The 27995-nt window shown below is 45.5% G+C and overlaps 1 protein-coding gene across 2 annotated transcripts; it reads right to left on the bottom strand.

The window, feature by feature from the left end:
- Window positions 1–3: 3 nt before the first annotated feature.
- Window positions 4–17718, bottom strand: SKIC8 (SKI8 subunit of superkiller complex). Of its 2 annotated transcripts, XM_033852046.2 has the most exons (11): window positions 17645–17718; window positions 13827–13877; window positions 13090–13117; window positions 11231–11336; window positions 10684–10856; window positions 6348–6496; window positions 6033–6126; window positions 5096–5189; window positions 3178–3270; window positions 2260–2338; window positions 4–290 (listed from the first exon to the last, which is right to left on the bottom strand). In XM_033852046.2, the coding sequence occupies exons 2-11, from the start codon at window positions 13836–13838 to the stop codon at window positions 201–203; spliced, it is 918 nt and encodes a 305-aa protein (XP_033707937.1). In that variant the 5' UTR covers window positions 13839–13877; window positions 17645–17718; the 3' UTR covers window positions 4–200. The 2 variants fall into 2 exon arrangements, with proteins under 2 accessions (XP_033707937.1, XP_073657412.1); XM_073801311.1 differs by lacking the exons at window positions 13827–13877; window positions 17645–17718 and adding an exon at window positions 12749–12981.
- Window positions 17719–27995: the final 10277 nt, after the last annotated feature.

Genomic DNA, 27995 nt, shown 5'->3' with positions numbered 1-27995 from the left:
GGGTGTCTGCATTAAGAACACTTTATGTTACAGTATGAATGGCGTTTCCAATAAAACATGAAAAGATTTATACTGTATCTACAAAATTTAAGTGTTTGCTACAATAAATGCTATATTTCTTTTAAACAAGCTAGAAAGGTAAGGAATGTCATGATCAATCTATACATTCTTTCTGCAGCATTAGCCTGGAAGATTGATGTTTAAATTGGACAATCGTAGATGTGAATTTCCTGATCATCTCCGACAGACACAATCTTTGAGCCATTTCCATTGTATTTTACTCCCCAGACCTGTAAATAAAAAGAAAAAAAAAATTCCACTAACACCTTTATTCTTTATGAATGAACATCCTTACTCTATTCTCATTATACTGAATCTAGAAAAACACTGAGATGAGGATGTTCTCGTGCTTTCTGCCTTTCCTCTAACCAGGGATCTTCTATTACTACTGTTTGATTATCATTCCACTCACCTCCCAACTCAAGAAAATTTCATTTCTAAACACAAATCAAGATATCTACAAACCTTTCAAAGATTCACAATCTAGGAAGTGACCTAATGCTGTGAAGATGGAACCCACAAGGGACCAGCATGTGGTCTCATTTATGTTTCCAGGAAGGAAAAGGCCCAACCACCCTGAGGTCGCTGCCTACGGGGATCATTGCAAACTGTGCTCCTCACCTACCTCCTCGGGCTCACCCCCACCACGGTCAGTACTTCTCACTCTCTTATTAGAGGCCTATGAAACCTGCCTGTCCCTAGGAGCTAGATAACTTGGCGTCACACGTCATTGCTTTCATTTGCTATGTACTGAATTAACAGATTCACACCTCCTTCCCAGACAGAACTGATGTGGCAGGAGTTTTATCAGGTCAGCCTGTTACCCTACCCCTTAGTTGGGTGTTCTAGCCCTGATTTCAGTGCTGTGATTGGGCCAGGTGATGGCCTCATTTCCACTCCAAACGTCTTCCTCTGAGGAAAGCACCACACACTGACCTTCACCTGCCAAGCAACACAGCCAGCCAGGTCTTACTCCCTGAGTTAAATGTTTAAATCCAGTAGTGGAATGTCAAAATTAAACCCCCTCAACTTTGTTGGCAACAATTTAAGATTAAATGTAAAAAAGCATGAACAACTGTTAACTTTAAGCTGCATTCCGAAGAGTTTATATGAGATTGCCATAAGAGCATTTAAAATATCTTAAAAGACAACTTTACACTGCCATGGGTATTTTATTTTATTTTATTTTATTTTTTTCGCGGTACGCGGGCCTCTCACTGTTGTGGCCTCTCCCGTTCCGGAGCACAGGCTCCGGACGCACAGGCTCAGCGGCCATGGCTCACAGGCCTAGCCGCTCCGCGGCATGTGGGATCTTCCCAGACTGGGGCAGGAACCCGCGTCCCCTGCATTGGCAGGCGGATGCTCAACCACTGCGCCACCAGGGAAGCCCCGGGTATGTTATTTTTTATACTACTTCCCCAAGACCCTTGCTATTCAAAGTGGTTGGAACCAGCAATGCTAGCCTCACCTGGAGCTTGTGACAAACACAAAAACTCAGGCCCAGGCCAGACCCACTGAATCAGCATCTGCATTGTTACCAGATCCCCAGGGGATTCCTGTGCACATTAAAGACAGAGAAGCTCTGCACTAGAATGCCTTTATCATTTCACATTCATCTTGGAAAGATAAGACTCCTATGAAAACAAAGCCTCTTCTCCCTAATTTAAAGACTGAAACAAAAGTTAGTAATATCACTAACTTCAAACAACCTGTAAGAATTTCTGGCTTCAAGTATATTCAAAGAAAAAAAAAATCACTTCACTTCTTTGGGCCGCTCCAAAAGAGAAAAGTGATGGCTGTGGAATGGAATGGAAGCTTCTGAGGAAGCAGGTTCTTCTTGAGCCAGCCATGGCCCAGCTGTACCCAGAAAAGGGCCCAGGCACGCCCCAGGCACCAGCTGCAGCATGTTTCAAAGAAGGCATTTTAAAGCTGTTGGCTAGTACCCGTTTTCTGGCCTACATAGGGACATATCATGCCTCGTGGGTTGCTAGGCTGACAGCACGTCCTGAGCCTCCGCACCCCAGAGTGCGCACAGGAACACGGGCTGGATGGACATCCAAGCAATCAGAGTAGCTCAGCCCCAAGGGTCGACTGGTCTTGACAACCCAAGCAGCAAGGTTAGGAAAAGGAATGAGTTTTGGCACAGTGGTCAGACAATGCTAGCAATCCAAAGGAATATGAATGTTAATTATGCCATACCTGATCCTGGTGGTCAAAGAAGGTGTGAACACAAGTCCTCGTTCCAACATCCCAAACTTTTACACTTTTGTCAGATGAGCTATTTTAAAAAAGGGAACATTAGTATCAGAAAAGTTCTCAGACTGGTTTGAAGTTGGAAAGAACCTGATCAAAAATCCCACACTCCTTCACTCAGCCTACCTAGAGGCCCCCTTGGTGCCTGGGTACACAAGTGGCCATCCAGGGCCCCAAAAGGTGGCCAAGGATGTTGGCATCACTGGTTGGCTTTCCCCTCTCACAGAGCAGCTATTTCCCTGAACTTCTGATCTGCCTGGCCTTCATATTAAATGTTCTCATCAGGAGTCTCGGATGAGAGTCCTATATCCGGATGGGAGGGAGGCCCGTGAAAGCTTCAAAATAAAGGTTCTCAGAGGCTTCTGTAAACCTCTGTGCAATGCTATTAAGCCATCCATCTCCTGTTTTTCAACTGTCTTGGCCATCCTGGGCCTAAACAACATTGGGGTCTCAAAGCACAACATTTTAAGAACAGATTTTCATATCTGAAGTTACTACTGTAACTGTGTTATCCTGTGTTACAGTAGTAACTGTAGTAGTAGTAACAGTTACAGTAGTAACTGTAGTAGTAACAGTTACAGTAGTAACTGTTACTGTTACAGTAGTAACTGTAACTGTTACTACAGTCCCTTAAGTAACTGTAGGTAGAAGCCTAGATTTATAAGGCAGAAACTAAGAGCTGAACTGTTCAAAAGAATCCACTTTTGTTCCAGCTAAGGACAATTAACTTCACAATTTAAAAAACACTGCAGAAAACAAAGGCTATCTGAATTTAAAAAGGGTCTTCAAATTTTAAGGCAATTCATACAAGATGACCATCTTCATCTTCCTAACATTTTAGAAACTGATAAGAATCATAAGTACCTGGAAACAAAGTGTGTGTCATCAGGACAAAATGCAACGTTCAGCACCCAGGATGCATGGCCACTCAATGTGCCAGCCAAGTTAGCGTGCTGTCTGAAATGGGAGTTTCAAATAAAATGGAGAGGTTAACTTTTGGAATACAATCACTGAAATGGAAGGTATACTCTTAATTGCCCGTTTAATTGGACCAAATCTGCTATCCTTATAATCACCACAGTATTAGTTTAAAAATTCCCTTTTCAATGAAGTAGCATCACACACTGCAGAAACAAAATTTTCAACAGCATTAACCCCAAATATGTCAATGTCACCAAGAGCCAAAAATAAAATCCTGAACAAGCAGAGCTTAAAAAGCTCAAAATAAAGAAGGCTCAGCAAGCCAACTCCTAAGATGAGGAAACACAACCAGCAGGGGCAAGGAGGCCATCTCAGGGCAGTTGCAGGTTCTGACCCCTGCCCACCCAGTACCCTTTCCATATAGGGCCAGTGCCTTGTGTCTAAGGAATGTATCAAGATGTACTCTTTACAACAGATGTGGCTTGGATAGACCATTTTTAAGCTAACCAAGAACAAGACAGATCTAATTACTACAGTCATTTTCACTCTTTAAAAAAGTGAAATGAAATCACTTATGGCTGGAAAACAATCCTAAGACCCGACTGAGGCCAGCCAGCAGTTTCACCTCTGAACCCAGAAGAGTAGAGCAAACCTCAGTTAGGTACGAGTACGAGAGGTGGCCTCAGTGGAAAGCAGTGGGATCACAAGAAGGTAAAAGTCCTAGGTGTTCATTCAGTAACAGCACCTTAGCCAAACCACCACCTCAGCTTGGGCTTCTCGCCTGCATTATGGGGACGCTAATCCGCGCTACCTTACCGGTTGTTGGGAGGAGGATGAAACTGTAGCACTGAAAGCCTTATTAAAGAAAACTGGATACTTAAGGAATTGCTGCTATTTATATTGGCTCTGCTACTGACAGGCAAGCACAGTTTGAGAGAGGCATCTTCCCCCCAGACCCTAACACCCTCATTCAGCTCTAATTCCAGAAGCTGCAGTTCTCATTCCATGTCTCTTTGACAACTTTTCGTCCTCCAAAAGCCCCCAAGTTTAAACTCCCGAAAAACTCTCACAGGCCCATAAAAGGACATGCACGTGGATGATCGTGGTTGTGGCACCCGTCGTTGGGAAGAAGTGTAACATACGCACCCAGTGGATTAGAATGCTACCTTTGGAAGCCAGGAACCAGAGGCACACGGATTGCAGTACTGAGTCAAAGCATCACACACACGTCAAACACCGTATAGGGGAGACCTCAGGGGTGAAAAGGAGTGGGGACTGAGAAAGACAGGGGGAAACAACAAGAGAAAGGGCCCTTGCACAGGCTTCCAATGAAACAGAGCCGTGAACTGAAGATTAACTCACTTCTATACCTGTGGTCAAAAACCAACAACAAAAAAGCTCCCTCATCTAGACCTGCTGCAAGCTGGCTTATGAACTGACAGTTCCCTAACTAGGGCAGAGAAGTACCTTCTAGAACACCCCTAGAAAATGGATGTTCTAATTGTTTACCATCACTCCAAGCCAGCTACAGCCCATGGCTCCATCTCCTCAACTGTACACTACTTACCTACCTAAAAGAATTTAAAATCACAACAGACAGGATGCCTGAAAAAAAGTAGCAAGCATGTGATCCTAGTAGGTAACCCATGCACGTCTTCCTCCATAACATTCTAAGCTCAAAGCAGGGACGCTGACAGGGGAGGAATGACTGGGGAGACTGAGCGTCTGACAGGACCTGAACACAAGTCTTTCCTAGACCCAGAGAGGGAGCAGCACACTTGCTAGGGCTCCTCCTAATGATAAGAGGCAAAACAGGCATTGGTATTAAGTGAGAAGCCTTGAATCCCAACAGGTAACTTACACATCATAGATCTTGATGTAGCCATCATCTGAAGCAGTGACAAGGAGCTGCGAATCCGGGGAAAAAGTCAAGGAGCGAATGGGCATAGCGTGGCCTGAAATTCACAAAGACGCTTGTTAACTAATACAGTGTCCACTAACTATGTCACTTTTAATGACTGTAAGTCACTGGGTTGCACTGCCCAGCTGCTTCAGTCAGAGAGGGTACTGACTGGACCCTTCCTTCTAATGCTCTAGAAACATGCACATAACCCAGGCCCCTCCTGCTGGAGCCATTTCACCTCAGATCCCTTCCTTGACCAACTGGACCTCAGCACACATTGCTTAGAAGAAACTCCTCTGCCACAGATATGGCCAAACATGGAAATATGCATCGTTTCTGATTTGCAAGGTTGAACAAATAGGATGCTATTTCCCTACCAAATCCTTTGTTGTAGGGTAAAGGATACACTGAAGAGGTAATATATCCTCTTGGTAGGATTCAGAATAGTACAAAAGAATACAGAGTAGAAGTCGCCCTCCAGCCCTTCCCCTGTTCTAGTACCCAGTTCTCCTGCCCAGAGGTCATCAGTGCAAAGGGTAGGCACAGCACTTTCATCTACCTTCAAATTACTGACAAAAAGCAGTTATTTTCTAATCACAAAGTTCTTTAGAACCAAACATGACAGAAATAAGACACTCATATAGCTAGGATATATTAACACATAAATAAAAGGCCTGTTCACCAAAAAAAGCATTTAACACTGGTACAAGAGCTAATATGTCTAGGTTATAACTAGTGACAAAACTGAACCTTAGAGGCATTTGAGATCTCCAACTGAGATTGATGTTTTGCAAATCTAATGCTCATTTGCCATTTAGCAGCATTTTAATGAAAGAATACGTCTTCCTTTGTGATCTGATAACCCAGTTTGCACAAAATAAACGAAGAACCACACCTTCCAGCGTGTGCAGAAGTTTCCCGGTTGCAATATCAAAAATATTGATGATTCCGTCTATGGCTCCACTGGCCAGATACTTCCCATCAGGACTCTGCGCAGAGAACATATTGAGATCATTTGAAGCTCCATATTGTTAAGCCATCCCCACCAAACACAAGCAATCTGCTGGCTGCAGGTCTAACTGGCTGACTGGCAAACCATGCCAGTAGCTGCCTGACAAGACCAATGCAGAACGCTTACCAAGGAATACAATGGGCTAGAAGAGTAAACTGAAAGAATCAGAGAGAGAAAAAGTGAGCAACGTTTCCTTACATATGCAATACTAAGAATGAATTTTCCTCTTGTGTCCAAAGAATATTCCTTTTTCCCACTTTCCACACCAAAAATGTTCACTTTCCCCACATGAGTTCCTGTGGCCAGATACTGGGAATCAGGAGAAAAGGCCAAAGTCCAGGCATCCACTGAACAGAAAAAAGAAGGGAAAAAACTATAGTGAGAAAAGACGTGACTTTAATTTTAAAAAAGTTGTGAAGATATTAATTCTATACCAATTTAGTTTAAGGGCGTCTTAAATTTTTACTAAAAATGTAGATAGACAGGACAATACCAAGTGTTAGCAAGGATGTGGAGAAACCAAAATCCTCATACACTGGTGGGAAAATAAAATGGTACAGCTACTTTGAAAAACAGTTTGACACTTTAAGTAAAAACACTTACCATAATACCCAGCAGTTCCACTCAGAAATGAAAACACATGTCCATGCACAGACTTGTACCTGAATGCTCATAGCAGCATTACTCAGAATATTAAAAAATTGGAGAGAATCGAAATGTCCATCAACTGGTAAATGGATGAACAAAACGTGGAATATCCCATAATGGAATACTCACTGCTCAGCAATAAAAAGGAACCAACTACTGATACATGCTACAACACGGATGAACCTCAAAAACATTATGCTAAAGAAAGAATGAAGATGTATAAGACAATACGATTTCACTTATGTGAAATTTTTCAAAAAGGCAAAACTATAGGCACAGAAAGCCGATCAGTGGTTGCCTGAGGCTGAGGGTGGGAGCACAGATTAACTATAAATGGGCATGAGGGAACTTTTGTGGGGCATGGCAGTGTTCTAAAACCGAATTAGAGTGGTGGCTGCACAACTGTGGAAATTTACTAAAACCTGTTAAACTGTATACTTACAATGGGTTAATTACAGAGTGCAATTATAGAGGTGAAAGTCTACCTCAATAAAACTGTAAATAAATGAAAAGGTACCAGAAATACTCTTATATAAAACTGTAATATGACGAAGTATTTACCACAAATTAACAGAGAGTAAGGACTGGAAAGAGGCACTGCTTGTTTAAAAAAAAATCAGCTAGTTTTTAAGTTATACCACACAGCCTAATTTCAAGCGTTCTATTCAAATGTTATTTGTGTATCACAGTGCTTCTGTGTAAAAGTCTCCAGACTCATGGGCAGCCTGGGTAAACACATGTGCTTTGTATTTCCATCTGGACCACTGATAATATTTTAGCATTTCTTTTCTCAGCTACATGGGAACCTCTTCATAGGCAACCCCAAAGAGCTTTGGGAGCTTTCGGGGGCAGAGCCTAGAGGCCAAGGAATAATCTAGTTGTCCAGTGCTAGTCTAGGTCCCTTTGCCCATACCCACTCTTATATGGGAATGTACCCTAAGTCCTGCCCCTCCTGCACCTGCCCAGAAACAGTACTTGTTAGATCAAAGGGAGAGGAGAGAAAGGCTCCTTCCCATGTCACTCTCCTTATTCCTGGGGCAGGGCTCAAAGAGGGCCCTTCTCAGCCCAGGGGAGAGTGAAGGCCTCTCTGAGCTTAACTCATGGTAGACAGGGGCTCCTAGCACAGATGGGTCAGCACCATGTTCCACGGTGAGTTTTAAAATAAAAAATCTCTCACAATTTTTTTTTTTTTTTTTGCAGTATGCGGGCCTCTCACTGTTGTGGCCTCTCCCGTTGCAGAGCACAGGCTCCGGACGCGCAGGCTCAGTGGCCACGGCTCACGGGCCCAGCCGCTCCGCGGCATGTGGGATCCTCCCGGACCGGGGCACGAACCTGTGTCCCCTGCATCGGCAGGCGGGCTCTCAACCACTGTGCCACCAGGGAAGCCCTCTCACAAATTTTAACACACATATTCAAAGTAATAATAAATAATTTAGCTCTATCACTTTTCTTACGAAATATTTGTTTTAAAAAGGAAATTAACTTCAACAGGGCTCAATTAACCAAGAAGATCTGAAAAAGCTTTTATAATCAATCTCTCAAATAACTGCTCTTTAATATCTATCTTTACTCCTAAATGAGTAAAGCATTATTCTAACAGGATTGTTTTCTTATTCCTGTCATAATTAACTGTTTACAGGTATAATAGTTACTAGAAAATCTGATTTTTATTCCTTGAAGTTTAATAAAATCACACTTTTGAATTATTTTTACATTTGCCTATTAACTGTTTGATAATATAGAACTTTTAGTGGCAAATATCCTTATACTCGAAATTGAAGGAATTTTTTTTTTTGGAATTTCTATTCCTCCATTAAAATGTGCAGTCTAAAATTTATTTTAACATTTGCATAATAAATCACTAAGTTCCACCTCATCAGCAAAAGAGTAGCTTTTCTTTACATTGGGACATCTTGAACCATCTGATGTTGAGAGGCCCCTATGCCTCCGCCTTTGTTCTTCTTCAATGTCAGTTTGCTGGAGCTACAGGATGGGTGAGGTGCCCAATGGAGGATCTTCCCCTTCATCTTCCCTTTCTTCTACTTCCTCACTTTCTTCTTCAGGATCTGAGATTTTCTTTCTTGTCTTTTTCTCCTTCTTCTGTTCCTTCTTTCACATTCTCCAGGCATATTTTCAAGATAGGTATAATGTAAATGCCCATTTCCCTACATTCATTAGACCTAGACTTATTAGTTTTACCTTCAGATGAATTCAATTCAGCCACTCCTTAGTTGTCAATAGCAATGCTTGCTTTTATTACTCACCCAAATAACTGTTGTTTAATGGTCTGGTATAGTTTAGGAATATTCCTATCCAAAAAGAAAATAAACCCAACCCTCTACTCATCTCAGTATCTTTTTTCTTTCCTAACAGTAATCTTTCAATGATCATTTGCCACACGTGGAACCAGTATGTAGTTTAAGGTACTATTTGTCAGGGAAGGCAAGGTGGATACAGACACCATCCTTTTCCTTGGAACCAATCCAGTAATCATTTCTTCAGCTGTGGTGTGCCCGGGGTGGGGGGGGGGGGCACAAAACCACGCAGTGACCTTGGCGTCATGGGAGGGCTTAGGTGTCCAATATGAAAAGGCAGCAACAGATCTGCCTCTTCCTCCTCTCAGCTATAAAGCAGAGTCTTAACAGACTTTGTGGGCTAGTTTGGGGACCCAAGTCCTCTGTAAGAGATTTCAACAGGGCAAGGACACATGCAAAAACAATCATCTGGGGAGTCAGAGTGTCTGGGTAGCTTTTTTCAAATACATATCCCAGCCCACACACCCCAATAACTGTGATTCAGTGGATCCAAAATAGGGATTGGACATATGCATTATTTAAAAAGCTGTAATAGTTAAGAATCAGAGACATGGAACATTGCCACTGAGGGGAAATGAACTCAGTTTCCAGACAACCCAGAGTCCTTAAAACCCTCGGACCATCATTCTTTCCAGAATAAGTACAGCCTATAGGGTCTACTGAACATAACCAGTGGGAGACAAATCCACCTGGGTCTCCAATCAAGGGAATTAAGTTAAGGAAATCCCTGAGCAGCTCTTCCGTAGTCAACCCACAGAGGGGTGTGCCAGAGAGGGACCAGACTCTCTGTACTCTCTACCGGTCATCACCTATTCTGGTAGAACAGGCTCTGCTCATGAATGCTATGCAGTCATTTACAAGTAAATATAAGGCTACAAGGAATCCTGAAATGTCATGTTGCTTGTTCCACATTAATCCAACCTACTGAAATCATTAGCTTCCATTACCTCAGATATTTATCAAGGCTAATGGACAAGATTATGCTGTCCTATAGAACTTAAACAAACAAACAAACAATGGATTTGTTTCTTTAGAAGTTTCATATATCTATCATATACTAGAAACAGGCACTTTAATCATAATTAGTAGAGATTACCATGATACAGATCTATGAGGACACAGTGCTTTATGTTCTAGACCTCTATAAGGCAGTGAATGTATCAATTCAGAATATAGCAAACAGAGGACCTCTGGACCATTCAAACACAAGTCCACAATCCCAAATCAGCAATTCTGAAACCCAAAGGCAATGAAAACTGTAAGTTTAAAAAAATAATTTTAGTACTTAAATTCATTTGGTAATAAAACCTGACCTGAACTGATGTAAGGCTATTTATAGCGTGTATATACCTCTCTTAGTGTAAATACTCATGTTTAGTCGCTGAGGTATCAGTATTTGATTAGAGTGCTGCCCCCAGCCCCACTGAAGGTATTACATGACATACAGTTCATGCACCCATATTACCAGTCTCAAATCCAAAAAATTCTGAACTGTAAAATACATCTATCCCTAAAGGTTTCAAAAACGGATTGTAAACCTCTAGTATCTTCTCTAAGAGTAAAACTCTTACCAGGTCCTGCATCTATAGACTTTATCTGTTTGCCGTTTTCCAAGTCCCAGAGACGAATATGAGCATCAAGAGAACTGGACGCAGCAATGGGCAGGGTGTGGCTGATGTCCACAGACACCACACCCAGCTGATGGCCCTCCAGACTCCACTGTAGGTCCAGCTTCTCATCACGCCTTCAATGGGGGACAGAGAAATGGATTTCTTCACACACAACACATTGTACCTGGCATCTGAAATTCTGGGCCCCTGTAAGTATGCATTACCAATGGTCTGTGAAAAGCAGAATCAGAGAGGAAATCAAGAGCCACAGAACACCAAATGCAGCCAACTTTTAGCCATGAGACTTTTTTTTTTTCTTAAACTATAGGGCCTGAACAGCGAATAACAGGAAAACGAGTGAGAGAAAAATAATCTGCCTTTGTATACCACCATACTACTATTGCTTTCTTGCTCAGAAAACAGTTAATACTTCTCTGATTGCAATTTGGGAGCCCAGAAGTAAAAACCCCAATTTCCAAGGCTGCATGTTAGAGGAGAGGGCACTCACCATTTCCAGACCTTCACCAGGTCATCCAGGGATCCTGTGACCACCGTCTCAGAGTTTTCTTTCTTGTTTGTCCCCCAGGCAACTGACCAAATGGCATCATCATGGGCTAGAATGGAAAGCGCTTCATTTTAAAAGTCTTCATGCAACTTCTAAACTGAATGTGCTAAGATGAAGCTGAAATACTGTTACAACAACTCTGAGGTAATATCTACCTGTATCACTTTATTGTTTTGCAAACTGCTTTCTCATACAGCTTTTATTATAACTGTGGAGGCAGATATGAAAACTGGAGGTTCTGAAGAAGCTACTTGCCCCAAATCACAGGTTACCAGGTAGGGCAGCAGTACCATAGTAATCCAATGTCCTTTCTACTTTAGCATGCTGTCCAACATGCATTAGTTTGGAATGGCTCTCACTTAGCTAAAGTGAAACCCACCCCAAAAAGAGATCTAAAGTTGGTAAGAGTTATTTCTTAGAGATCCTTGGAAACCAGTAGGCAGGTCTGAAAATAAATAACTAAAGCAGCTTCCACGCATGAGTTGCCTTTTGCCACAATGTCTATTATGTTTAATGGGCCAGTTATTACTTTAATCCTTTTATAAGTATTACCTCAGCCACAACAACCCTATGAAATAGGTACTGTGAATAGTATTTTCATTTTACAGATAAGGAATCAGAGGCTTAGAGAAGCCTAGTAGCTCACCCGAAGTCAAAAGCTAAGAAGAGGCAGAACTGGGATTCAAACCCAACCTCTCTATTAACTAACGTCCACTTTAAATTCTAAGTCTTTAAGTTGCATATCTGGCAGGCCATGCCGGTGGGTCTGCAGACCTGGTGCAGGAATATAAATGTGACAAGTGCACAAGGTGGCTTTCTTCATACCTGGCAGCATTTCTCCAGGAACACCTTTTCAAGATATGAATACAAGGGCATTCAACTTAAACAGCTGTGAGTTACATACATGGCTTCCGTTACAATCCCCACGCGACCCAAGCCTGCTAGCTTGCCAGCCGGATGGCATTCGCTGCATACAAGGTAGCTGACTGGCATGCCTGACTAGCTACTAGTTACCTATGCTAGCTAACCTGAAAGAATGCTTTTGGCTTAAACTTTAGACTACCTAAATGTCACCTACTTAAAGTGGAAGAGCTTTTATTAGGCATTCCACAAATTCCTCCAGGCTTTACCTAACTCATCCAGGCTGTGGTGGAGAAATGGGATACATGTGAATAGTCCAGGCACATACTCCTTTTCAGGTATGAAGTCCGGTATCACTGGCCAGTTACCTTTCTAGACTGAACTCTGACCTGCCTCCTGCTCCCATTCCCACCACTGTCTCCAATGCACAGCCCCCAGCCCACCCCCCACACTCAGTAGTCTTGACAGAAATTCACCTCGCTGTTACTATATCCTTCACTTTCATTGAGGGTCAAAGGTCCTCTGCACTTGTTGTAAATGAAGGAGCCCGATAAAAACCCCCAAGAGAACTTCTGAGTTCAGGGCCAGGCTCAAGTTTACCTCCCCAGATGAGCTGTGGCATTAACAGATTTCTGAGACTCAAAGCGTTTCCTTCTTTCACTTTGATAGCTGGGAAGCTCAGAGTTCCTCAGGTGGGAAAGCTTTTCTCAGCCTGGAGTTCTCCGGTCTGTCATTTGACTCCTGCTTTTTCTTTTAAGTTAGTGGCTTGGTTTTTGTTGTTGTTGTTGTTTGTTTTTAAGTGTATTTGTTTTCAGCTGCTTCTGCCAATGTTTCTGCAGAGTACAGTTGGAAACTGCATGTCTGGTCAGCATGACAAAAACCTTACGCCAGGGACAACAGTTTTTCATAGGTAAATTTGCTTGAACAGGCAAGCTGCTTACCTTGCTCTTGTTTGAAGAGAATACTGTACTAAAAAAGAACAGAAGACACATTAAACCAACGGTCAGATTTCAGATGTGTCCCATCCCTTCCCTAAAACACCCCCTGGCACCCAACTCACCGCCCTGCCCCCCGGTAGATATAGTCACCACAGTGTTAGCTGCTTCCCCTGCCTGATCTCTTAGGAGCTCCTTGATTCCTGCTCATGCAAGGTTTGTAGAGTCATACCAGAAAAAAATTAGTTCTTTAATTTTAGACAAACTATTGTCTCTTCTCCCTAACCACTATTACCAACCCAAAAAGGAGAGTAGTAAATTACGTGTTTTTTCCTGCTCTGATCACCAGGAAGCTCAGAGTCCAGTTTGCAGCTTAATTTTTGCAGCTGTATAAAACCACACAGTCTGCATAACCTGTTAACTCTGTCCCTAATTTATTACAAAGATATGTTTCTCTTTTTCTGATCTTTGTTTCTTTCTCGTTTTTGTGTACAAATTCTTTTAAGCTTCCTCAATCCCTTTGTAAACTGTGGTACAGACTTAGATAAAATAATCCTCCTCTTAGTGTTGTGCATTTTACTAGTGCCACCTACCCTCTGGTGACTAGGTGCCCAGGGTCACCCTACTCTTCAGGAGAAGAGCAGGAATCAGATGCTAGTTTTCTGACTACACACCCAGACAACGTACTGGGCTCGAACCTGCCAAAGAGACCAACTGATATTCTTTCTCTCCATAGGCCTTACCTGGTTGGTCATTTCCTTAACCAAGGATGAAGGGCTAAAGGCCAGACAGCTCTGTGGAAACAATACCAGGGTTTCAGTAAGGGGGTGTCATCAGGACAGAGGGGGCTACAGAAGGTTCCCCTTGATCAAGAAAATAAGGCAACTCTTTGGCAGAGTTGCCCGGACACTTTTCTGTGGATCAGTCCCAGGGGCCCCCTTCACAAGCCCTACCAGGTGGCACGGACTTCTTTCTCAACTAGTATCTATCACCTCTCATGTTTTCTTCTCCTCAAGTTGACTACAGAAAGGGACCAGTCTCCCTCCTTTGCTGCTCTTCAGAGAGATAAAAACCACAGGACCTTTTAATTTAAAATTTTATTTATTCAAAACTCAACAAGCAAATATGGGGGAGCAAAGTTCTTAGAGTTCATGCGGGGATCTCAGCCAAAAATGCCTATAAGAGCCAGTAGGCATGTAAATGAGGACATGAGCTAGAGGGAGACACATGTCTCCCAAAAGGTGCTGAAGTCTTTAAGGACTTAGCTCAGCTAAACACAAACTTAACCATAGGAATAGATTTAATTTCTCAGGCTATAATAAGAGTTCTCGATCTTTTTTGTGTGTGCTATAGACCCTCTAGCAGCCTTGTAATGCCTATAAACCCCTTCTCAGGATGTTTTTAAATACATAAAATAAAATACATAGGATTAGAAAGGAAACCAAGTATGGGCCATTCTTGTTATTCCAGGCAGTTACGTTCTATAACATCACTGAACACTGAATTAGTGAACACTGACTGATCCACTGCTCCTAAGGGAGACACTGCATTAGGTTCCTGCAAGACTCTGATAATATTTTTGGTAACCAAACAATATGTAACTTTGTTTTATGCATGTTTCTCAAAACTACAATGAGGTATCACCTCACGACGGTCAGAATAGATATTATCAAAACATCTAGAAACAATAACTGCTGGAAAGGGTGTGGTGAAAAGGGAACCCTCCTGTACTGTTGGTGGGAATGTAAACTGACACCACCATTATGGAAAACAGTATGGAGGTTCCTTAAAAAATTAAAAACAGAACTACCATATGACCCAGCAATCCCACTACTGGGCATATACCCTGAGAAAACCATAATTCAAAAAGAGACATGTACCACAATGTTCACTGCAGCACTATTTACAATAGCCAGGACATGGAAGCAACCTAAGTGTCCATCGACACTTGATGATGATGAATGGATAAAGAAGATGTGGCACATATATACAATGGAATATTACTCAGCCATAAAAAGAAATGAAACTGAGTTATTTGTAGTGAGGTGGATGGACCTAGAGTCTGTCATACAGAATGAAGTAAGTCATAAAGAGAAAAACAAATACCATATGCTAACACATATATATGGAATCTAAGAAAAAAAAAGGTACCGATGAACCTAGTTGCAGGGCAGGAATAAAGATGTCGACACAGAGAATGGACTTGAGGACACGGGGTGGGAGGGGGAAGCTGGGGCAAAGTGAGAGTAGCATCGAAATATATACACTACTGAATGTAAAATAGCTAGTGGGAAGCAGCAGCATAGCACAGGGAGATCAGCTCAGCGCTTTGCGATGACCTAGAGGGGTGGGATAGGGAGGGTGGGAGGGAGGCTCAAGAGGGAGGGGATATGGGGACACATGTACGCATATGGCTGATTCACTCTGGTGTACAACAGAAACTAACACAATATTGTGAAGCAATTATACTCCAATAAAGGTCTATTAAAATAATAAAGACACATTATTTTACGTTGGTAATTCATTAATACTGAACTTATGGCTAACAGCACCAAAATGCTTGCCTATATGAAGTTTATCTACACGTGTGTTTTCTCCATAAGGCACATCACAGTCTTCCTGCACTTAGGAACACTAAGAGTACTTTAGCACTGTGCTTGGGGGGGCCATTTTAAACACTGAAATTACCAATAAAAGCACAAAAATCCAAAAATCATGGCACTAACAGACTGAAAACAAGACACTTGTTTACAGCATGAGAACTGAAGCAAGAAGGCAGAATGTTTCCTTGTTCAACTGCAGCTGAGAATGTGTGTCAGTTGACTCAAAATTTTCACCACCTCACACATGTCCAAGAAAGACCGCAAAAGCACTGCAAGTACTGACTTGGGGCCTACAAATAAATTTTAACATGTAGATGAATTTGCAAATACAGAAGCTGAGAATAAAGATCAACTGTATACCGAAATAAAATTTTACCAAATACAAAAAAAAAAAAAAATTTTACCAAATACAAAAATTAAATTTGTGATAGCATAACATGTGATTCTTAATTTACACATTACATAACAAGATCTAGCAGCAAGTCTAATAACTACCGTAATTTCAAAGTTGTCATGAGCTTACACAGTATGCTAAGATATGAAAATATCTGTAATTTCTATTGGTGACAAAGTCAACCTGTCAATACTGTGGTTTGTTGACAACATTCATAATCGAAAGAAACGCTAAATTTCAGTTAGAGGTTAGAGAACATAAGGATGCAATTTTTCTTCTCATCCAAGTTCATGGCTCCCTCAATTCTATCCATCGACAGAGGAGACCATACAGCTAAGGCATCCAGGTTCAGGTTACTTGCTTTAAATTTGTAAACCCAAAAAGGCTACCGTGAAGGTTTTCCAAGGATAACAGAAAAAACAAACAAACGATTTGTAAATAATCTTTGCCTGTGAAGATCTCAATCAAGTTGGTAGTGCTTAATTTGTGACCCAAGAACAGGATCTTGGCCAGGGTAGGAAAGACAGGCAGGAGCTCAAGCCAGTTTTGCTGAAATGAACAGTATTACAACTCTGCTTGGGCACCAGCCCTCTGCCCAGTGAAGCAGAGGCCTACCCTCTCCCCTTCCAAATCCTGCCTCACATCCCTGCAACAGAGAGAAACAAAAGAGTAGGAAGGTTTGCAGGAAGCCAACTCCATGAAGCCAGCCTCCTCAAGACAGAGGTGTGCTTCTATCAATGAATGCACGTTTGAGGATATACCATGAGTCAGGCTCTGTTTTACGTTCTACACATAGGTTAGCTCACTGAACCCTCTCACCCCACTTAGTAGATATTCTTATTATCACCTCTACCTTCCTGATAAGGAAAGTGAGACTCAAGAGAGGTTAAGGAAGCTTCCTAAGGTTAGTCTGACAGTAGAAGGTGGATACAAGCTATAGTATAGGCCACCAAGCTACACTACCTCTTACATCAGTTTCTTATCCTCTAATAATTTAAGAGCTAAGAGGACCCCAAAGCCCTCTCTTGCTACCTTCTCTCTTAAGAGAACTTTCCTCCCAACTTCCTAGGCAGAATTCATTGCTCCCTCCTCAGTGTTTCTACAGAACTTTACACATGTCCCTATTAAAGTACTCAGGCAGGTCAGCAACCCATAACACTACATGGTACTTGAAATAAAGATAACTCAGCCTGTGCTTGTACCTGTCCAGCTCGCTACCTAAGAAGACAGCGTGGCCCACCACTGGAAAACTTCGGTTAAGACAGTCGTTCCGTCTACGGACACTGAGACCTTTACTGCAGAGAAAGCAGCCCTAATCTCGAGGCTGCAGAGAACACCCTCAGGATGCAAGATGAGGCAATCTACCCTCTCCCCTTAGGCCCCGCACGTCGAGAGGCAGCCAGGATAAATGGAGTCACGGAAGCCACTACCCTCGGGCCCCGCAGCCTAGAGCATTCCTGAGCAAACCGTCTTAGAGGCAGCCTCGGGCCCACCCTCGCTCACCCGCCCTCCAGCCTGGGCGGTTAGCGACTGCCATCCCCACCGGCTGCGCGGACCAACTCACCGCTTCACTGCCCGGCTGCACGGCCCTGCGGCTCGTCTGACGCCAGTCTCCGCGCGACCGCGACGCGCGGCGATGAGCTCACGAAGGGGCGGGGCATCTCGCTGGTCCCCAGGGCGCCGGCGCATGCCGCAGCGGCGCATGCCGCAGCGGCCCCTGCCGTCGCTACGCCGCGCACGGGGCGGACGAGGATGAGGGTAGGAGGGTAGGAGGGTAGGAGGGTAGAGGGGGAAAGAGGCTACGCCCCGGTCACGCTGGTTTCCCCCGGGGGGCGGGGCCCCTGGGAACATGCTTCCGGAAGCGCAGTTTTAGGTTTCAGCAGCTGACCTCTTGGCCGTTTGGGTTCCAGTCTCTTCATTTGTAGTTTGAGATTAAACTACACATGATGACTGCAAGAGTTCTGTTGCTTCAAAAAATTTTCAGTGAAATACAGCTTTGTTTTTCAAACTGCAAGTCACAACCTGTTACTGTGACGGATATCAGTTTATTAGGTCGCGACCAGCATTTTAAAACAAGGCGATGGAAGGGTGGAGGCACGCACCCTATCCTCGCAAAGCTGCCCGGCTGCTCCTGGCTGCTGGTCACTGCCCAAGGCTCTCTGGGCAGGAGGGAACAGATGTTTGGGGGAGCGGAATGTCTGGGGGCGGCCCCTGAAGGGTTAAGCCTTCTTTCAGCTAGTCGTGGGAGAGAGTACAGTCTCTCCTGATTAAAACTGGTTTAGAAGTCCAAAAAGATTCTAGTAGGACGTGATGATAGTATAGTCACGGTGAATGCAAACGTCTGAAGTATCCACGTACTCTTACCCTATCTCCACCCCCACCCCAAGTTAGAGTTTCCCAGTATCTAGTTTATTAGGACCATCTTGAGTTCTATGATGATTTCAGGAAACTGTTAAACCGTATATCTGTTGTCCATACAACTGGATAAAGTTCATCTTTGAGGTCTTTCTGAGGAGGCTGTGTGGCCCAGAAATTTGCTGAATACACTCACGAGTCTCCCAGGGCCCATTCTCTGGTCCTCAGTCATCCCTTCAGTGACACCTCTGTCCATGGAAACTTCATCCAGCCCCAGTGGATCCCCTGCATGTCATGGGTTTAGTAAATTTGGGTCAAAGTGAGCAGGCTTCAAGACTTACCTTGAATTGTCAAAAGTCTTACATGGCGTCTCGTAAAAGTCAAGTTATCCCTGCAACCATTCTGGATCTATTTAACCACAGGGCATTTGCCTCTGAAGCTAAGGAAGAATGTACAAATTATATCCTCAGACCAGGAAGCTTGTCTTGAAACCGGAGGTAATTCCTATCACATTGACCTAAGTGCTGAGTGGACCCCAGTGTTCAGGCAAATTCCACAGAACTTGGTTCACAGAAATCGGGCCCTGTAATGGCTGGCATCCAGGTTCCTAAAGTGTAGAAAGGACTTAACGTCGGTCCCCAGTGCAATGGCTTTTAGCAGTGAAGTGAAGAGTGATCCACTGCCTCCCTGTGCAACTGATTGCCAGTTTTGGCCAGTCTTAGTTTTTACCCCTTTATTTTTGTTGGCAGAGTTTGTGGGTTTCTCTGGATTTTAAATATAGACTGATTATTATGTGATCTCTCCCTAACCAGGATAATCGGGCCATCTTTACTTTTAGCTTATATAAAGAAATATTCTTGAATACTCCTACTTTAAGAATGGTGAAATTTTGTCTAAAAAAATGCTTACAACTATATAGTTAAATGAATTTTAATTTGTGTGATTTGGGCTTATGTGGGTTATTTTTTTCCCTGCACATTAACTGTAAATATTCCACCTCTAAATTATTCTGAGAGCACACTGATCACTTTTATGCCTTTTATCTGTTGTCAGAATACTAAGGCTTTCTGCCTCTGTTTGCTTGCTTCCAAATCTGCTACTATTAATTTCCAATTGAAGCAAATTGTTCTGGGTATTAATTCAATTTTTGTCAGCCATTATAGTTGTTCTGAATGAAAATTCAATCATCTCTCAAAAGAGAAATATAATAGATTAAAAAAATAGAAGTTGTAAGAGTGTATCGTGCACTTAAAGATACGTCATATTTTATTAAAAAACTTGTTTCACATAGGCAGGTAATGGATCACAAAGGAAAATGTATTTCCTGCTGTGGGTTGTGACCAAGAAGTTTGAAAATCATTGCAGTAAAGACTTTCTAAAGACTTTCCAGCTCTATAGTTCTATAATTGTGATAGGAACTCCAAATCATTCATTCAAAAAGGATGTATTGTGCACCTGCTTTCACCTCTAAAGCACCCCTAGAGTGCCAGGCACATGAGGTCATTGGCCTTAGTATCAGGACTGTGAAGCAAGGATAACTGGCCTTTTTTGTGCCGTGAACATCTTTGGCATCGCATGAAGTCTCAGCATAATGTTTTTAAATGCATCAAAACAAAACACATAGGATTACAGAGGAAACCAATTATATCAAAATAGTTATCAAAATATTTGTGAAATAGTAGTATATGTGCTTCTTTATGAACGCAGCAGGTCTAATAACTTCTGTAATTTCAAAGTGGCAATATGCATAAACAATATTTCAAGTGATCTGCAACAGCTGTTATGTGATAGGAAAATATCTGTGATTTGTCTTGGCGACAAAGCCACTGCTACTGCTTATACTTTCAGGGTTTATTGCCTACATTCATTATTAAAGGAAATATTAAATTCTAGTTAGAGGTTAAAGAAAATAAAGATATAATTATTTTCTACCAAAAATCACAGATCCCTCAAAAGCCTGTTGCAAAGCAAATCTAGAGAGAATTGCCAATGCAACTGCATGGCATTTAAATATCTGTAAGTTGTGATCCTACAGATCAGGAGGGATGGAAAGAATTTTAGCATAAAATCAAGTGAAAAATCCAAGCTCACTGTGAAATAACTCAGGTGTATAGCCTGCCCTGAAAAGCTCTGCAGAGCACAAGGAGGCCCACCCTGCAGGGCAGCAGCCCTGCAGGGATAGAGCTGTTCCCAGAGAGTGGCTCACTGTTTTTCCAGCCAGTCAGACCCAGAGAGAGGCTGAGATAAGTAGAGTGATACAAGATCACAGTGTCCAAGGACTTACCCTTGACTCCTCTCCTCTCCACTCTATACCTCTTCCCTTCACTCAGAGTCACAGGTCTGAGCATTTCAGAAGGGAAGGAGCCTTTAGGGTCTACCCCACACCTATCTTCCTCTAGAAAACCCATCATGGAGTCATCCGGCCTCTGGTTGCACACTTCCAAAGACAGAGAGCTCACCATCTCCTTGAGAGGAAGGGCTACTTCTGCTCCAGTTCCAGGAAGCCTTCGTTGACTTCCTAGAAAACACGAGAGTCAGTGGGTGTGGAGTGGGGCGCAGGTGTAGGTCCTGCTTTCTCCTCAGCACAGGCAGAGGGGTAGGCGTCTGCGGGCTGTGTCTGCCCCGTGTGGGGCTCTCAAGGAACTCCACATGGGCTCCCTGCGGTCCTCCTCTGAACCCCGTCTGGCAAAGCCTGATGTCAGGACCCCCACCCCACCTTTCTGCGGTTCATCCCAGGCTCCCCACTGGCTCCCACAGCTGACCCCAACTCTCCCCCTTGCTGTTCTCTCTTCTCCTGTGTGTTCTGCAGGCTGCAGCTCGTCACATGGTGCCCTCTTCGTCTATGGCCACTCCCCTCACTCCAACCCCAAAGACCCTGCCACTCTAGGATCAACTTGCACCTCCTTCTGTCTTCCTTGCTCCCACCAACAGTCTCCCTGGCCCTTCTTGTTTTCAGGTTGGGCACATAGGGGTTAAACAACTCGGGCTCTAGGGTCAGAATGCCTGGGTTCAATCTTGTCTGCTCCACTCTGCAGCTCTGGGTAAATTATGTAACCTCACTGGGCTTCATTCCTTTATCTCTAAATTGGGGATAATCATGGTACCTTCCTTTTAGGTTGATAATGATGATTAAAAGAGTTAACATATGTAAAGTGCTTAGAACAGTGCCTGGCACATAGTAAACACTCAATAAATGTCCGCTATTATTACTCTTACAGTTATTTTCTGCAAAGTCATAAACACACAGTTCACCTTTAGGAAGGCCCTGAAAGTCCCAAGGTCTCCTTCCTTCACTGGTTCCCTGGACAGCTAAGGGCATTTGCATCTCTGAAGCTAATAGCCAGGGCAACCCCTAGACATCACCCAGAAATGATCTACTCTGTGCATTTCCTCACAAGGAAACTTCTAGAAAGCTATGGGAACCTTTCCTCCTCTAAAGCAGTGTCCTCACATACCCACCATTTAGAAACTTTTACCATGCACCCCCCCATATGTGTATATTATTTATAAATGATGTGTATGTACTACTCTGCTAATACATTTGCATATCTTATGGACCAAATACAAAAATAGAATTTTAAAAAGATGAAAAAAAATATAGTCAGAAGGTCTAATATTTTCTTCCCATATCCCAGTGGATGGTCTTGCCCACTCTCTGGGGTGCACAAATCCCACTTTGGAGATCCTAACATCTCCAAATTTTTGTTTTGGTTTCAAACATTTGGAGAGCTGCACTGGTGAGCGTATGGATGGAGCCACGCACTGAGAAACACAACTGCACAGGACACTTGTGATCATGCTGCATAGGGATTATACAGAGAAGGAAACTGACCCTAAGAAAGGTAAAGTGACTTCTCCAGGGTCACTCAGCTGGCAAATTGCAGAGTAAGGTTGAAACCCAGGTCGAATTGGGAGATGGTTATTTCTTTTTTTATTCCCAATTCCACAGTTTTAGGAGAGGGAAAGGTGGGGCACAGGAGGTCACAAGAAGGACAGGGGTGGCTGAGAGGGTGGGGACAGAGTTCTTATCTGGCCAGAGGCAGGAGTCACGGTTCATATCCAAACCCATAGGGAACTCATTGCTCCTTCTCCAGGTGGTCTGGGGAGGCTGAACCAGGGAACCTTCTGGAACTGGCTTCCTACTCTGCAGCCAGGGTCCCTGGGTAGGCCCCACCCAGTCTGCTGAACACAGTCCAAAGCGGCAGGCCACCAGCTCGGGGCATTACCGACGTTGGCCACAGGGTGGCAGTCACTGCGGGCCCATGGTAACGTGACCGGTTCTGCGGACACGGATGGAGCAGCTGATATCTGCTCTCTTGGGCTCCTCCAGACCCCAGAGGCAGAAACTGCCTACTGTTCGGTCACTATGGGACCCCAAGCAAAGGGGCCTCTTAGGCCTCAAATTCCTTACCTACATAATGGAAGTCATAATACCATGGCCTAAACTGCTAGTGGTTTTCAAAGTGTGGTTCCCAGACCAGTCGCATCAGCATCACCTGGAAACTTGTTCAAAATGCAAAATTCTCAGGCTCCAGAGTAGACCTGGAGCTGGGCCTCGCAATCTGTTTAAAGAAGCCCTCCAAGGTGACTATGATGCAGGCTAACATGTGAGAACCACCGATCTCAACCAAATGAGAAGATGGAAGAGGAAGCTGGGTACCAAGGATTATTGTTAAGCTCCTTGGAATGGCGCAGTGGTTCCCACAAAATCTGGGGTGAGGAGGATGGAAACGCCATATCCTTTGGAGGTCTGGAGACCGAGCTATGGGATTCCCCTTGGTAATCCCTGCAGGTGCTGGCTAGGGAGATCCCCCAAGCGAGTGAGAGCAGATGGTAGAAGCAGGGGAGAGAGAGCCTGGGGAGAGGCAGCTGAGGCCCTCTCACCCTCCACACACACCTGACCTAAGGGCTGCAGCCTGTGGGCACAGCCTGGGAACTGAATGACCTTGTGCCCAAGCACTGATCAGGGTGGTTCTGTTCTGTTTGATTCACCAGCTGCTGGCCAGGTGTTGACTCTCATTTCTGGCCCAGGGCTTCTATACCAGTGTCACCATCTTGGCTTGTGTGGGGTCAGGTTGGGAACATACAAAGGCATCAGATGGAGCTCCTGCCGCCAAGGAGCTCCCAGTGATTCTTGCCAGGCCTCTAAACCATCCTCAACAGGGATCAGCCTTCGAATCAGAAAAGCTGTAGCCCGTCGGCTTCTCCCTACGCCAGATGTCTAGGAATCACATATCCCCATTTTATAGAAGAGGAAAGTTGGCACAGAGAGCAAGGTTAATCTAGAGCACCTGAAAAGCCATGGCAAAATGGGAACTAGAACCCAGGCTCCCTGAGGCCCTGTGCAGGCTGCCTCTCCGACCTTGAGGGCTGGAGCCCCACCTCTAACTGCCTGCAGTGCCCACACCCCTCAAGAAGGGGCAGAAGCCAGGAGTGGACTCACCCTAGACTGGGAGACTGGGTCACACACCCAGGGGAGTGCAGCTGTGCTGGGGGAGGGGCAGGGGCCGGGCAAGCCCAGCAGGACATAGAATTCTGCCCCCACACCGTGACCTTCCCGGCATTGTTGGCATCTACCGACTGACACAGAAAGCAGCAAAGTCAGGCTGTAAAGACAGGCTGCTGAAGAAATGGAGAGTGTTGGAAAGTGAGCCAGGGAGGCCAGAGTGGTGGGCCTGCCAGGAGGAGGCTGCGTGCCCCCAGAGGGTGGTGGGAGTTGGGTGGGGAAGCTGTGAGCCACAGCCTGCAGAGAATGAGACGGGACAGGTTGGTAGGTGAGGGTGAGGAGGAAGGTGGGTGATGAGAGCTTCAGAGCAGCAGAAGGAGGAGGACCCGTGGTGTGCTGGTCAACGTTTAACAACAGGGTCGGGCTTCCCTGGTGGCGCAGTGGTTGAGAGTCTGCCTGCTAATGCAGGGGACACGGGTTCGAGCCCTGGTCTGGGAAGATCCCACGTGCTGTGGAGCAACTAGGCCCGTGAGCCACAACTACTGAACCTGCGCGTCTGGAGCCTGTGCCCCACAACAATAGAGGCCGCAATAGTGAGAGGACCACGTACTGCGATGAAGAGTAGCCCCCGCTTGCCGTAACTAGAGAAAGCCCTCGCACAGAAACAAAGACCCAACACAGCAAAATAAATTAATTAATTAATAAACTCCTACCCCCAACATCTTCTTTTAAAAAACAACAACAACAACAGGGTCTTCGGGGAAGGAATCTAACCCTGGTTCATAGCATAGGCCAATTGCTGTGGTGTAAATATAGCTCCTGCGGACGATTTCAGTTACAGACCTGATGTCACTGACCAATGCACAGAATCTGCTGCAGTAAGCTGGTATGCGTGGCTCCAGCACACCCCTAGCGATTTGTGACCCAGGGTGTGCAAGGGGTGCGAATACCTTACGGTGTCCGCTTCAGAGGCTGCTGGGAAGGAGTATCCTCTGGGAAAAGCAGGGTTGGAGTAAGGGACTGTGAAAGAGTTGAAAATATGGAGACTTGTATTTGCAAATTTAGGGGAAATAAGGATTGAGAGCAGGGTGGGAAAGGCAGGATTGCAAGGCAATGCTGAGCAGAGGGGCCTGGACTTGGGAGCCAAGGAGGCAAACCAAGCCCTGGGAAGAGAGCTCACTGCCAGTAGAACTTGAGAATCCCTTCCCCTCCACAGCTTAAGCCCAAAGTCTCTTGCCAGGACAGAAAGGTGCCAGCACTAAGGCGGAAAGCTTGGGAAAGCACCAGGTATCCTGTATTGAACGCACTTCTGAAGGACAAAGAGAATTGAAAAACAAAGGGAACTTTAGAACAGCCTCACCACAAAGCTCCTCCCTCCTAGAGCCCTAACTCGGAGAGGCAGCTAAGGTCCAAGCCGCACACCGGAGAAGAGTTTCAAGAGCATTCCTGTGATGCTGCGTTTCCAGCTGAAAGCACCAACTTTTTTCCTTGTCTGCCACTGAACCAAAATTAAGAGCAGAAGCCTTAAAGCATGTGGAGAACTTGCTGTGCGGTTATGTCAAAAGTGCCCCAAGAGGCTGTGTGGCGTGGCAGCCAGAACACGGAACCTCACATTAGGAGCTGTTATTATTATTGCCCTGGTTATTGTTATAATTCCTATTTCTGAGCACTTACTGCGTGACAGGCAGGAAGCTGGCACTTCACCCAAATTGTCTCCTTAACCACTGGAGGTTCTGGAAGGGAAAGTTTCTGGCTGGCCTCTGCCAGCGCCCTCTCTGGGCCTTAGTTTCCTCATCTGTCTGTCCAGGGAGACCATAGGCTCTGGGGCACCTTCCAGTCTTAACGTTTGGTTCCACCTCAGCTGTCGTAATTGAGGTGTTCTGCCCATTGGTTTGCCATGCTAGCTGTGAGCTGCCTGCGTTGCACACAATTAAACTGTATTCTTTGCTGTGCTGGATGCTTTCTGCACAGCCCGCCCAGGTCCTATTAACCCCAGGTTTCAACCAGCTTGGCCTCTGTGTAAGCTGATGGCACCTCCCCTCCCCCCGACTCTCCACCTCTACCCTCCTGCCTGGGGGCGCTGCTCCACATTCACCAGGAAGGGTGGGGGAATTATGGTTGGTGGGGCAGCCCTGACCAATGGGGGGTGGAAGCTGAGGGGTAAATGTTCTCCCATTTTCCCCTGAGGGAAAGTTCTGAGGCACCTGTTACATGGTTCTTCAGAAGGCCCCGGGGTCAAACGCCAGCCGCACTGGGGGCCAACTCAATAATGCATCCTCGATTTGGCTTTTTCTTCTTCCCCATTTCACCTGTCTCTCCCTCCTGCTCCCGGAGATCACGTTCCTAAATCAGCTCCCCAGTTGGGAGTCTGCCTCAGGCTCTGCTCTGGGGGGAATCCAGGCTGAGTTTCCAAAGACCCATAGCTGAGAATAATCTACTGTTTTGATAAAGCGGAGTAACTCCTGTGTGAAGTTCTCACTCCCCTGCATTCAGAGATGCTTTCTGGAGGGGTAAGAAGGCCTGTGGAGGGACTTCCCTGGTGGCGCAGTGGGTAAGACTCTGCGCTCCCAATGCAGGGGTCCAGGTTCGATCCCTGGTCAGGGAACTAGATCCCACATGCATGCCGCAACTAAGGAGCCCATGTGCTGCAACTAAGGAGCTGGCAAGCCGCAACTAAGGAGCCCACCTGCCGCAACTAAGACCTGACACAACAAAATAAATCAAAATAAATATTTTTTTGAAAAGAAGAAGAAGGCCTGTGGAATGGGGGAAGCTCTGAGGAGCCTTGCTCGGCCCCAGGGAGCGGGTGTTAGAAGAAGGTCTAGCTGGGGGAGATAAGTGAGAAGCCTGTGCTGGTAGGTGGGGGTGTCGACCAAAACCCATCACACTGGTGCGGGGGTGTGGGCAGTTGCTCCTGGGGGTGTCCTGTGCCTGCAGAGCTGAGTTCTTCTCTGCACAAAGGCCTAGATGGAGAGGAATTGACCCAGGTCCTCCATGGACCTCAATTCCAGAATCAGGGAGACCAAGGCTGGGGAAGGGGCTCAGGTAAACGAGGCCCCCAGCCAGTAGATATCAGCTGTGAGCCCTCAGTCACGAGAGCACAGGTCCTGCCCAGCTGAGGTCTCCAGGGGAGAGGCAGTGTTCAGGTGGGGTGAGGAGGCTGTACTACCCGGAATAGCTAAAAGATAATAGCATCTTTGACCTGCGGAGAGCCGGGATGGGGGTGGCAGGGGTGGGTGCCCGAGCCTCCTCCGCAGACTTCTGCAGGGCAGTGCTGGTCAGAGGAGTGAATGCGGGCTCTGACCTCGAGGTGGGGCCCCGAAGACGTGTCTGGACCCACAGCCAGAAGGCTCTTTGTCACAAGCACAACGATTCCGCAGGACAGGTACTGCCTAGGAGGGGTGAGCCTCCTGTTCCGGGGGATGTATAAGCCATCGTAGCGAACTGCCAGATGCAGGGCTGGCAGAGCAGACCCCAGGATCACAGTGTAGCCTCCAGGCTCTCCCTGCTCTCTATGTACTGCCCCCTCCTCCGCAGTCACTCTGGAATTGCTCCCGTTTCTGAGCTGCTGACAGCAGCGCCGCAGAAGGCTGAAAGAATGTTAGAACCAGGACAGGCTCTAAGCCTGGCACTCCTCCATCCCCCGTAGATCATCACATCCACACCAGGATCTCCCCGGGCACCCCAGCCAAGTCTGCACCCAGATCTTGGGGCCTTTTGCTGTGCAGACCTGTAAGGTCCAGGCAAAGTCCCCACCCACTGCGTTTGGGGCCCTCAATCTGTGCCGTGGCCTACCTCTCTGGCCTCAGTGCTGGCTCCCCTTACAATCAGACCCCTCTCTCTTCGCTCACTGGCTCCTCCTGTCCCACTCTCCAAATCCAGCTGGCCACTCAATGCCCTGCCCGGCCCATGCAGGAATCCTTCTCTGAGGCCCCCGCAGGGGCTCTTTTTGTGTCTTTTCCTGCAGGCCAAGGAGTGAAGAGAGACAAAGCCATTCTGAGGGGAAGGTGGAGGGAGGGCAGTAATAGGATTAGATGTGCTCAGGTGATGGACCAGTGGGGTTTCTGGGTGCTGGGGGAGCTCTGCCCCACGAGGTGACCTCGCTGCATGACCT

This window comes from Tursiops truncatus, chromosome 2, assembly GCF_011762595.2.
Source record: "Tursiops truncatus isolate mTurTru1 chromosome 2, mTurTru1.mat.Y, whole genome shotgun sequence".
Lineage (NCBI taxonomy): Eukaryota > Metazoa > Chordata > Mammalia > Artiodactyla > Delphinidae > Tursiops > Tursiops truncatus.
The sequence above is the reverse complement of the archived record's forward strand: the minus strand, read 5'-3'. Positions and strand labels throughout refer to the sequence as shown.